The 12,007-nt window shown below is 57.9% G+C and overlaps 1 protein-coding gene across 1 annotated transcript in view; it reads left to right on the top strand.

The window, feature by feature from the left end:
• MRC2 (mannose receptor C type 2) overlaps positions 1-11,139 on the top strand; it is a 56,358-nt gene extending 45,219 nt beyond the window's left edge. The window contains 17 exon segments of the mRNA XM_059381074.1: positions 614-716; positions 1,176-1,314; positions 1,426-1,461; positions 1,792-1,952; positions 2,052-2,119; positions 2,824-2,924; positions 3,220-3,362; positions 6,307-6,421; positions 6,565-6,728; positions 6,878-6,986; positions 7,523-7,761; positions 7,896-8,064; positions 8,160-8,309; positions 8,639-8,758; positions 8,944-9,123; positions 9,630-9,656; positions 9,789-11,139. Coding sequence (XP_059237057.1) covers positions 614-716; positions 1,176-1,314; positions 1,426-1,461; positions 1,792-1,952; positions 2,052-2,119; positions 2,824-2,924; positions 3,220-3,362; positions 6,307-6,421; positions 6,565-6,728; positions 6,878-6,986; positions 7,523-7,761; positions 7,896-8,064; positions 8,160-8,309; positions 8,639-8,758; positions 8,944-9,123; positions 9,630-9,656; positions 9,789-10,009 — 2,245 coding nt within the window. The 3' untranslated portion in view covers positions 10,010-11,139.
• Positions 11,140-12,007: the final 868 nt, after the last annotated feature.

Below are 12,007 nucleotides of genomic sequence, written 5' to 3'. Positions count from 1 at the left end.
AAAAAATCTGAATGGATCCAGGCTTCCCAAAAGACACCTTAATTCCCAGGGACATGTCTTTCCAGCAAACATCCAGATTACCTTATTGGACTAGTCATTGTAACTCTCACTGAGGGCCTCTCACCATGTCTCAGGTACTGCACTAAACACTGAATCCTCACTGGGTCTCCTTCAACCCTACAAAGTGGACATTATCAAGGACCCATGTGGGCTGCTACAGAGGTTAGGTTATTGGCCCCTGGGCCATTCGGCGCTGGAATCTGCTTTTATCTGATTCCAGAGCCCCAGGTCTATGCCCCATGCCCACCACTTGCTAAACTCCCCGAAGTGAAAGCCTACAGAGTCTTGCTGGCAGGGCAAACCCCACCCAAAGGGAAGCCAGGGAAGGGAGCCAGGCCACCCACCCCCAGTGAGCCGGGCACCTGGTCCAGCTAGGTCAGTTCTCCCTGGGGAGAGAACTTTCTAAAGGTGGCCCCAACAGCGTATTGCCAGCGAGTGTGAAGCCCAGATGGAGAGAGGCCCCAGGCCTTCGGGACAGCCCAGGTCACCTGCAAGGGGCTCCTGCTCCTCTCATCCCCATCTCTTCTGTCTCCACCCCCGGACCGTGCTGAAGTGAATCAGAGCCCGAGATCCACGAGCAGAACTGGTTCTGGATCGGCCTGAACCGTCGAGACCCTGGAGCCGGGCAGAGCTGGCGCTGGAGCGACGGCTTGGGGGTGAGCGGGCCTGGAGGGGGCGGGTCAGCAGGTGGGCGGGGCCCCGGAGGGAGCTGGTTGGGTGGGCGTGGTCTTTGAGGGCGGGACAGAGCCTGGCGGTGGGCGAGGTTTAAAATTAGGGCGCCTGGGTGGCTCAGTGGGTTAAAGTCTCTACCTTCTGCTTGGGTCATGATCCCAGAGTACTGGGATCGAGCCCCCACAGCGGGCTCTCTGCTCTGCAGGGAGTCTGCTTCCTCCCTCTCTCTCTCTGCCTGCATCTCTGCCTACTTGTGATCTCTATCAAATAAATAAATAAAATCTTTAAATAAAATAAAATAAAATAAAATTAGGGCCTTTGGCGGAAAGAATGGGGGGCGGGGTGTCCCCAGGGTTGGGGGTTCCCAGCTCAGGCTCGGCCATCTGTACGTCTGTTCTGGGGACGCCGAGAACTTGACAACCTTCTCCTACTCCGACCTCCAGTTCTCTTACCACAATTTCGACCGGAGCCGGCACGACGACGACGACATCAGGGGCTGTGCAGTGCTCGACCTGGCCTCCCTGCAGTGGGTGGCCATGCAGTGCGAGACGCAGCTGGACTGGATCTGCAAGATCCCTCGAGGTTGGGTGGGATGGTGCTGGGAACCCGGAAGGGGGCCAAGGGCGGCATGGCGGGGAATCCGGGGGAGGGCCTTCTTTCCCTGCAGCGTCTGTGTCCCTGTTGTCCCCATAGGCACAGATGTGCGGGAGCCAGACGTCAGCCCACAAGGTAAGGCCCCCAGGCCACACACTCTCCGTGGGGGTCCGAAGAGGGTGAGGGGTGTCACCTCCAGGGACAGGCCTGCCCGGGATGGAACGAAAGGAGTTAGGGGTTTGAGCTGAGAGAAGGGGAATCGGGGCGCCTGGAGTCCTGTGGGCCTCCGTCTCCAAGCAGGGCAAGCTTGGGCCTGGAGTGGTGTCGGGCAGGGGGGCTTAGGGGTTCCTAACCCGCCTGCTGCCTGCCCTTGGACCTGCCTGGGCCTTGTCCCACCCTGTCCGCAGGGCTCGAGCAGGCAGCCCCAGCCTGGCCTCTGCTCCCGCACTCCCACTGTCCCTGCAGGCCGGCGAGAGTGGCTGCGTTTCCAGGAGGCTGAGTACAAGTTCTTCGAGCACCACTCCACGTGGGCTCAGGCACAGCGCATCTGCACGTGGTTCCAGGCCGAGCTGGTCTCCGTGCACAGCCAGGCCGAGCTGGATTTCCTGGGGCACAACCTGCAGAAGGTGAGCACCCTGGGTGAGCCTGGGCCCTCGGGCAGTGGGAGGGCAGGCCCAGGGAGGAGAGGCCCTGCCAACCCTTATCTGCCTGATGGGTTTCCCCAGTTGTCCCCAGGCCAAGAGCAGCACTGGTGGATTGGCCTGCACACTGCAGAGAGTGATGGGCGTTTCAGGTAGGAGCCTTCCAGGGTCAGCAGCTGTGGGAGGGGGGCATGTGCCTGGATGTGAGGTGGGGGGTGCATGCCTAGATGGCCAGCCGGGACCCCAGATGGGAACTGGGGAGGCCGCCCACAGAGACAGACGTGGATTTGGCCTTGATCAAATGACTTAACCTTTGTGGGCCTGGATTTTCTTATCTAAAAATGAGCATAAGGAGGCCTGCCTGGTAGGATTAGAAATAAGGTGTGCGAAGTCCTTGGCACAGCATCGAGCACATAACTGGGCACCAAATAAGGCAGCTGCTATTATGCTGGGGCCACTCATGGATAAGTCCCCCTCAGGATATGGGGAAGAACAGATGGTGTCCTCTAGAGGGGCCTCTCTGTATGCAGTAGGGAGCATGCATGAGGGAGCTCGAGACTGGAAAGACCAGGAGTACAAGACTATCTGAGGGCACTGTTGCCTTTGGACCTTTGCTCTGGGCTTCTTGGGCTTCTCTAGTTAGTGAACGAGTTTCCAGGGAGGGCTGGGGCTTACCTGGACGCACCAGGTCATTGGGTCCCCAATGGCCCAGAGCTCAGTGGCCTCACGCTTAGCCTGTAGCTACTGAGCCCCTGGGCTCGGGCCCTTCCCTGCCCCCCCATCTTGGTGGCCTTCGTTGCTCTATGCCACGGAGGTTGGGACCGGGGCGATTCATCTGTGTTCTGCGTCCTTACAGATGGACCGATGGTTCCATTATAAACTTCATCTCCTGGGCACCGGGTAAACCTCGGCCCATCGGCAAGGATAAGAAGTGTGTGTACATGACCGCCAGCCGAGGTGAGGGTGGGGGCGGGGCAGAGAGGGTGCAGAAGCTGGGGAGAGGGGTTGATGTTGGGGTCATTGTGGTGAGCCTGGGGAGGCCTATAAGTCTCTTCTCATTCTCTTTGTTCCCACAACCCAAGAGGGGCTAGACCCAGAGTGGGGACCTGGCCCCATGATTCAGCAGCCACAGAGGACCGGAGTTCAGAGCTGGACACGGGCATCCGACCCCCATGTCCTCTTCACTGGGCATGAGGCCAGGGTGCTGCTGGCTCTGCCCTGTGCTAGAGTGACTGCCCTCCTCTTTCTGCAGAGGACTGGGGGGACCAGAGGTGCCTGACTGCCTTGCCCTACATCTGTAAACGCAGTAACAGCACAGGAGAGCCCCAGCCCCCGGACCTACCACCCACGGCCCTAGGGGGCTGCCCCTCCGGCTGGAACCAGTTCCTCAACAAGGTAGGAGGTGGGGAGGGGCCACCCAGTAGTATCAGGGGACAGGATGTGAACGTGGGAAGACCGAGCTTCAGGAGGCCTGGCTCTTTGGCAACATCCAAGTCATGGCTTCTTGCCTATACCCAGGACCCCGGGGATCATGACCTGAGCTGAAAGCAGATGCTTAACCAACTGAGACACCCAGGCGCCCCTGAAAAACGAGTATTTTTAAGTTTAAAAAAATTTTTATTAGTGGTATGAGAAAAGTACTCAAAAATGATCAATTATAATAATTACTCACCTTTAAATAATTTTAGTAAGAGCAAGGTGACTGCATATATTTCATTCTTTTTATAAAATTTTGATCTGACACTTCGTGATTTGGGACTTCACAGGTCTCATTTGAGGTCCGAATTACTTTAAAACATGGGTTTAGTGGTTATTGTAGATGAAAAAGTTGCCTCATAAAGGCAAATACATAAAAATGGAAAAGTCCGTCCATCCTTCGTTTTTCAGTCCTTCTACCAATGAAACAAAGGTTTTTGTGTAAAAATTGGCCAGTACATTGCTGTATTTTAAACTAATCTGCCTCATAAACTAATCAGAAGACCTGATTAAGATGGTTTAAGAGCAAGTCTTTGAAGGATTTTTTTTTTTTAAACAACATTTAGGAAATTCTTTTCCCAAGGGTTTAGAGCGTGCAGATGGGACAGTTGGGGACAGTAACAGTAATCAGAAGGGACACGTTTCTAGACATGTCTGCTGCAGACTGTTCCTTCTAGCGGGCTTCTCTCCTATGTAGTTACTTTGGCACTCCTGGGCTGATTGATCAGACCTGATTAGATTGTCATTGTTTTTTACCCGGTGGCGACAAGAGCTTGTCCCAGGAAGAGAGGCACACTATTTTCTCGTTCATGCTGGCATCACGAGTCTGAGCTCCCATCCGTGCTTTCTCTGCGATAAAACCACTTAGCCGGATTGTGAGGATTAGATTCGTTAACACCAGCTCCTATAATCCGTAAATCTTTGTCCTGCCTTGGAGCGTAGCCAGCCCCTTAGCGTCCTGGAGCGCTTAACTGTCTTCAAAATATTTAAGCACATATTATACCTTTTCGACCTTAAAAAAAGTAACACACGTATTATTACAAGTTGGGGAAAAAAAAAGAAATAAAGAAAATACAACTCACTCATCCTTTCCAGAAATAAGCCCTATGAATATTTGTTACTCTGCTTCCTGCCTTTTTCACCTAAATGAGATCCTGCTACATCACAGGATTTTGTATCCACTTTCTCAGTGTTCTATTTTTTTTTTTAAGATTTTATTTATTTATTTGACAGAGAAAGATCACAAGTAGGCAGAGAGGCAGGCAGAGAGAGAGGAGGGATCATGACCTGAGCTGAAGGCATAGGCTTTAACCCACTGAGCCACTTAGGCGCCTTCAGTGTTCTATTTTGAACACTTTTCTCATGTCATTACATTTTCCCAAAAATTTATTCTCACGGCTTCTTCCACCGGATATAAAACAGAATATATGGTATTTATGCACTTGGTCTCTTTCTTGATGTATCAGCATCATGGTAGGAATACCAGTTACTCCCCTGCCAGAAGCCTTTGAAGTACGCGAGGCTGTCTGCCCCTTTGCTGCCTGGCCCCAGACATTCTGCTTTCCTAGTTCTCTGCCCTTTGTTACAGCCCAGCAGCATCCAGGCGTAGGGAGACAAAGTGATCGCCGGCCTCTCCCCTGGCTTTAAGCTCCTGGAGGGCAGGGCCCCCGACCCCGGACATACCACCTAGTACACTTGCATGGGGTAGGGAGGCCCCACGGGTTGGCGGACGGAGCTGATTCTTCTCTTCCATTGCTGATATTGACGTGACCTTGCTGCTTCTAATTTTATGACTAAATTTAGTTTTTTTTTTTAAAAGATTTTATTTATTTATTTGACAGACAGAGATCACAAGCAGGCAGAGAGGCAGGCAGAGAAAGAGAGGAGGAAGCAGGCTCCCCGCTGAGCAGAGAGCCTGATGCGGGACTCGATCCCAGGACCCTGAGATCATGACCTGAGCCCAAGGCAGCGGCTTAACCCACTGAGCCACCCAGGCGCCCCTAAATTTAGTTATTTAAGGGAGGCCTCGGAGTATCTCTGAACTACTTCTGTGAAATGAAATGCAAGGGCTTGGTGATAAACCTCCCCCAAACTCTTGCATTATTTTTGGGTTTACCATTTTCCTACCCCAAATCTGACACTGGCATCAGTAAGCTGATGCTACAACTCATCCCGACAGTAAGAGCGCCCCCTTGTTCAGCACTTAACTCTCTCGGTGGGCACTGTTCTCTTTGACGCTTAAAGAGGCCCCAAAAGACAGATACTTTTGTTCCCATTTTACAGAAAGGTTAAGTCAGATCTGGAATCTGACCTACCTGTGTCCTCTGGCCCTCTTTTTGACTCTGAAGCTTCCTTCTCTTCCTCCAACCCCCGCAACCGCCCCGATCACACTGAGGAGGGGAATCTTTCCTGTTCCATTTGAGAGATTTCCCGCCCAGCTGCTGCCAAACAAAGATCATTCAGAAGTGAAGATAAGAGTGTCCTACGGATGAACGTTAAGTTCACAGGACAAAATAAGAGAGTTCAGGCAACCCATGCGAAGGTTAGCTGAAATCCAGACCGACCTTGTCCCCATGCATGGCCCAGGTACTGTTGTCCTAGGTAGTAGAGCCTTTGGTGGCCCAAGGACCTCCTGCAGCTGACAGGGCCCCCTGAGCATGGGCCGGTGGACATGAACGCGCTGTGCCAGGCTGAGAGGGCACCAGAGCCTTGCTCGGGGGGCCCCAGATGTCCTGGTTCTGTTTATTGTCCTCAGCGCCAGCAGCCTCCCCAGGGCCTGCCGCTGAGGGCCACACGGCATGAGTTTCTGGGTTTGCGGGCCAGGGTGGTAGAACTGGACATCACGCCTCCCCCTCCGCCCCAGTGTTTCCGAATCCAGGGCCAGGACCCCCAGGACCGGGTGAAGTGGTCAGAGGCACAGTTCTCCTGTGAACAGCAAGAGGCCCAGCTGGTCACCATTGCAAACCCCTTAGAGCAAGGTAGGGCCAACCCATGGGAAGTCCCCAGTATCCTCTGACAAGGCCCTCCCTCCCCTCCCCTCCCCCCCCCAAATACATGGCTAGAGCAGAGCGGGCAAGGGGCTGTCCTGTTGCTCATAACTCTCTCTTCTGGGGGACTGTAGCTTTCATCACAGCCAGCCTGCCCAATGTGACCTTTGACCTTTGGATTGGCCTCCATGCCTCTCAGAGGGACTTCCGGTGGGTGGAGCAGGAGCCTCTGCTGTATACCAACTGGGCCCCTGGGGAGCCCTCTGGCCCCAGCCCTGCTCCCAGCGGCAACATCCCGGTGAGGAAGCCCCTCCCTCTGCTCCCCGCCCCCCAAACCTGCACGGTGGTCCCCCTCTTCCAGACTCTTTCCTCCAAGGGCAGCCCTGTGGGGGCAGTGGCACAAGGGCAGAGCTGCCGGCGCTCCCCTGAGCGGCTCCCTCCCCCCAGACCAGCTGCGCGGTGGTCCTGCACAGCCCCTCCGCTCACCTCACTGGCCGCTGGGATGATCGGAGCTGCGCGGAGGAGACACACGGCTTCATCTGCCAGAAGGGCGCAGGTACACGTCACCCGTGAACTTGGGAAGGTCAGCACTGGGCCCGATGCTGTGGGCCATGCAGGGAGGAATGACGAAACGTGATCCCTGACTCGGGGTCCTTGGGGTCACCCCCAGAGTCCAATAGCTGTTTGGGAAGCAGATCACAGAAAGACCGGGTACCAATCAGAGGGAAAGGCAGTGAGGACCGAGGGGTCTCAGGAAGAAGGTTCGGGGGTCTGGAGGGCTGACCAGGGGCAGCTAGACATCAGGCATGCTAGGTGTCAGGGAACCTGAAGTTGTGTGTCTGAGGCCCCCACAGCTCCATCCTGTTCTACAGGGGTTCCCGGGGTGGGAGTGGGTCAAGGCTCCCGCTTGCTCCTCTGTGGACCAGCAAGAAAGTGTTAGTAGGAACACTGGCTAATACTGTCTGTCCGTGCCAGGCCCTGGGCCCAGTGGAGACCTGTTCTCTCCCGGTGTCTGATGCTCCCCCAGCTTCAGGCTTGGGAATGGGGTGAGGGAGGCAGAGCCCAGCCTGAGCCCTGTCCCCTTCCCTGTAGACCCTTCCCTGAGCCCATCCCCAGCAGCGTCGCCCCCTGCCCCGGGCACTGAGCTCTCCTACCTCAACGGCACCTTCCGGCTGCTGCAGAAGCCTCTTCGCTGGCAGGATGCCCTCCTGCTGTGTGAGAGCCGCAACGCCAGCCTGGCGCATGTGCCTGACCCCTACACCCAGGCCTTCCTCACACAGGCTGCCCGAGGGCTGCGCACCCCACTCTGGATCGGGCTGGCCAGTGAGGAGGTGGGCCCCTGAACTTCATCCTTCCCGAGTGGCCGGGACCACTCCCTGATTAACAACCCCCCCCCCCCCCCCCCTGCCCTACCCTCCCGGCCCCTCCCCCCCCCCTCCCACCCTGACGGCCCCCTCCTGCCCAGGGCTCCCGACGGTACTCCTGGGTCTCGGAGGAGCCGCTGAGCTACGCAAGCTGGCAGGACGGGGAGCCCCAGCAGCCAGGGGGCTGTGCCTACGTGGATGTAGACGGCGCCTGGCGCACTGCCAGCTGCGACACCAAGTTGCAGGGGGCCGTCTGCAGCGCGAGCGGCGGTAAGCGGCCAGCGGCTGGGGCTGAGGGGTGGGCCGGGTGCAGGCTGTCCCAGGGAGGACTCCGTGCCACTTCCTCAATCCTGCACCCCCCACAGGGCCCCCTCCTCCCCGAAGAATAAGCTACCATGGCAGCTGTCCCCAAGGGCTGACAGACTCTGCGTGGATTCCCTTCCGGGAGCACTGCTACTCCTTCCACATGGAGCTGCTGCTGGGCCACAAGGAGGCGCTGCAGCGCTGCCAGCGAGGTGGGCCAGTGCAGGCCAGAGCCCCCACAGGCCATTTCAGGTGGCGACCCCTGTCGTGGGCACTTAGAGGCTCCAGGAACACTGTCCCCCTGCTGCGCTCGGCCCGCAGGTGGCACTTACACAGAAGCGCCCCGTCAGTTTCCAATACACAGAGCCCACGCGTGGCACTACATGTTGGGGGCCCCGGGCACCCACACACAGAGGCACACTCCACACCGTCCTCCACTTGGGCCACGGGAGAAGAGGGCTGGTGCCTCTCTGAGGGTGGGTGGGTCTGCTACCCCAGGGGGACTACTGTCTGTCCTGATGTGGGCCTCCCTTGTGTCCAGCGGGTGGGGCGGTCCTGTCCATTCTGGATGAGATGGAGAACGTGTTTGTCTGGGAGCACATGCAGAGCTCTGAGGGCCAGAGTCGGGGTGCCTGGCTGGGCATGAACTTCAACCCCAAAGGTGGGTACCTTGTGCGCGGCATCGGGAGGGAGCGGGGGAAGCCTCCAGTTGTAGGGGGATGCCTCTCCAGGTGTAGGGGGAGCCTCAACGGGGCTCGGGGCTCGTTGAGGGGGAATGAGCATTGGTTCGAGAACAGGCCTGCTCTCTTCCACCTGCTGGTGCCCTCAGTGTCTTCCTCCCCGCAGGAGGCATCCTGGTCTGGCAGGACAACACAGCTGTGAACTACTCCAACTGGGGGCCCCCTGGCCTGGGCCCCAGCATGCTGAGCCACAACAGCTGCTACTGGATCCAGAGCAGCAGCGGCCTTTGGCGCCCGGGTGCCTGCACCAATGTTACCATGGGCGTCGTCTGCAAGCTCCCCCGAGGTGAGCGCCCGCGGACTGGCCTCTTACCGCCCCCCACACGACCGGCCGGACGCTGCTGGGCCTGTGCCCTGGGCTCGAGTGGCCGGATGCTGCTGGGCCTGGGCCCTGGGCTCGAGTCCCACCCTGCCAGTGACACAGCGGATATAGGAGGGCCGGAAGAGACAGGCCCGGGCCGGAACCCTCCCCCCAGGATAAATGGGTCGGTAGAAGGGACTGGCCCTTCCTACAGATTTCCAAACGAGACAGCAAACCTGTCATTTTGTAGCGGTTAAGGGCACATGGGCAGGGTTCAAGCCCCGGGCAAACCACTTACCAATTCTGTGACCTTGGGCAAGTTCCTTAAAGTCGATGGCCTCAGTTTCTTCAGATGCCAGATGAGGATAATAGCAGCCCCTACGAGATCAAGTGAGCTAATGGGGCGGCTGGCACTCAAGAAGTGCTCTCTGTTGGTTCATTATTACTGTCAGGACTTCAGTGATTAATGGGTCCCTCCCTCTTCCTTGCAGCTGAGGAGAGCAGCTTCTCACCATCAGGTAAGTTCCCAGGCAGGGCTGGGGTGAGCCCTCTCCCACCTTGGCCCCAATGCCAGGCAGCAGGGGGTGGTGGGGAGCTTCGGGGGGGCGGGAGCGTGGCCTGTCCACTGAGTATTGGGCTTGCTACAGCAGCGCTCCCCGAGAACCCGGCCGCCCTCGTGGTGGTGCTGATGGCTGTGCTGCTGCTCCTGGCCCTGCTGACTGCGGCCTTGATCCTCTACCGGCGGCGACAGAGTGCGGAGCGTGGGACCTTCGAGGGCGCCCGCTACAGCCGCAGCGCCTCTGGCCCTGGCGAGGCCACCGAGAAGAACATTCTGGTGTCTGACATGGAAATGAATGAGCAGCAGGAGTAGAGCCAAGGGCGGTGGGCAGGGTGGGCACAGGAGGATTGGGGAGGCCGGACCCTGGGTCAGCCAGGCCCCCCCACCAGCTGCCAGTCCAGGTGGCCTATGGAGGGTGACTTTGGGAGCCACTGTTGGGAGCTGGGGCTGATCAGGGCCTGGCTGGTGGGGTCCCTCCCTCCCATGAGGGCTGGGCTGAGACCTGGCTGAGTGCAACGTGGTGTTTCCCTCTGGGGGGAGACTAAGGTCTTGTCACCTGGGCCTGTGCCCCCACGGTGACCAGAAGCAGGACGGAAGCCTCTTTCTGCCCCTTTTTCCCCAGGCCCCCCTGCCCAGGCCTGCTGACCCCATGTCATGGGACCCCCTTCTCGTTGCAGAGCCTGAGGATCCTCCTGGGCCCTCAGCTAGCCTCTGTCGCTTCTCTCCTTCCTGGCAGCCTTGGCTCTGAACCCCCTCTGCCCTCCCCCGTCCCGTTTTTCCTGTAGCCCTTCCTTCTGAGCCAGGGCCCCAGAGTTTGGGGAGCCCTGTTGCTCATGGTGGGTGTCAGCTAAGGGGGCCAAGCATCTGTCACTCCTGTGCCTGCTGGGGTGGCCCATGGGGCATGGAGGAGGGGCCTGGGTTAAGCCTGAGAACCAGGGCCCCACCGGCATGTCAGCTGGGCTGGAAACAGGACTGGGAGAGACACCCTGACCCCCAGGGGGTGACCGGGCTGAGGTGTCATCTCCTGCTGGTTGGGGGAGGGCTCTATCCCTAAAGAGTCCCCTGTGGGGACCAAAGTAAGTTCCCTAACATTTCCAGCTCCTGGCTCTGGTTGGAAGAGAGACGGAGGGGGTTGCCAGAGCCCTGGGGCCTCAGAAGCAGGAGACCGCCCTCTAGTGGGGCCCAGAGGAACAGCGCCTCAGCTCCTGGAAGGGCCCAGTCCCAGGGCGCTGACTCAGTGCCTTTCCAAGAGGCCATCCCTGGACCGGGCTGGGGCGACCGCCAGTCCCTGTGCCATGGGGCGCGGGACAATGTGAACATGGACTCAAAGACATGGTCCTTTTTTGTAGTTCTTAATTTTTTTAATGTGCCATTATTGTGGAACAAGAAAAGAAAAGAAAAAAGAAAAGCAAACAAATAAAACACACCTTTAAGAGGCTTGAGAGAGTGGGTTTCGGCTTTGTTCTGTTGTCAGCCTTGTTCCTCGCACTGCCTCAGAGAAATGTCGTGTGTGGAGCTCGAGTCGTGTGTTCTTTCTGCAGTCTGCCATTTTGCTTCCATCTCTGGGCCGGCCCCACAGAGGCACCTGCGCTCTTGTTTTTTCCGGGCTCCTTCCTTTCTGGGCCTGCTCACCCTGTAGTCTGTGACGGGGGATGAGTGTGTCTCGGTGACAGTCAGGAGCCCCGGGACAGCTGTGTGAGCTCTGACAGCTTGGCTCACCTCTCACCATGTGTGAGATGGGGGGACTGGACGCACTTCCTGGGCCTATTTGAGGATTAAATGAGATCATCTGTGTCAGGCAGCGAGCCCAGAGGCTCCGAGCTCACACAGTAAGTGCCCTATAAGGCCCGCTGCTAATGTTATTTGGAGGCTGTGGTTCCCTGGGGGGAGTATTTGAGGTGCCCAAGCCAGCCCTGGGAGGTGGGGGGTGGGGGGGGGGGGGGGGGGGGGGGGGGGTTGGCACACATTTGTCCTTGCGGAGTTTGGGCTCCAAAACCACCAGAGCCGAGGTAGGGGCTCTCAGGACCTCCCTCCTACCAGTATTCACTCAGGATACTAGAGTTGGTGACCGAGAGAGAAGGCTCTGCTAGGAGGTGATGGACAACTATGCCCATCCTGCGGGCTGAAACTGGCCGTGGGGGGGGGGGGTGTGTGTGTTTGGGCTGGGTGGTGGGGTAGGGGCTCGTCAGAGGAAGGGAGATGAACCTGAAGGAGATGAGGGAATGAGCCATGAGAGCATCTAGGCAGGTGGAGGCATGGTGGTGGGAGGGCCCCCCCCCCATGGTGGCCCCTGCCCTGCAGAGGCCCAGC

The sequence above is a fragment of the Mustela nigripes genome, chromosome 16 (genome assembly GCF_022355385.1).
Source record: "Mustela nigripes isolate SB6536 chromosome 16, MUSNIG.SB6536, whole genome shotgun sequence".
NCBI lineage: Eukaryota > Metazoa > Chordata > Mammalia > Carnivora > Mustelidae > Mustela > Mustela nigripes.
Note: the sequence above shows the minus strand (reverse complement) of the source record. Positions and strands in the feature narration are given on the sequence as shown.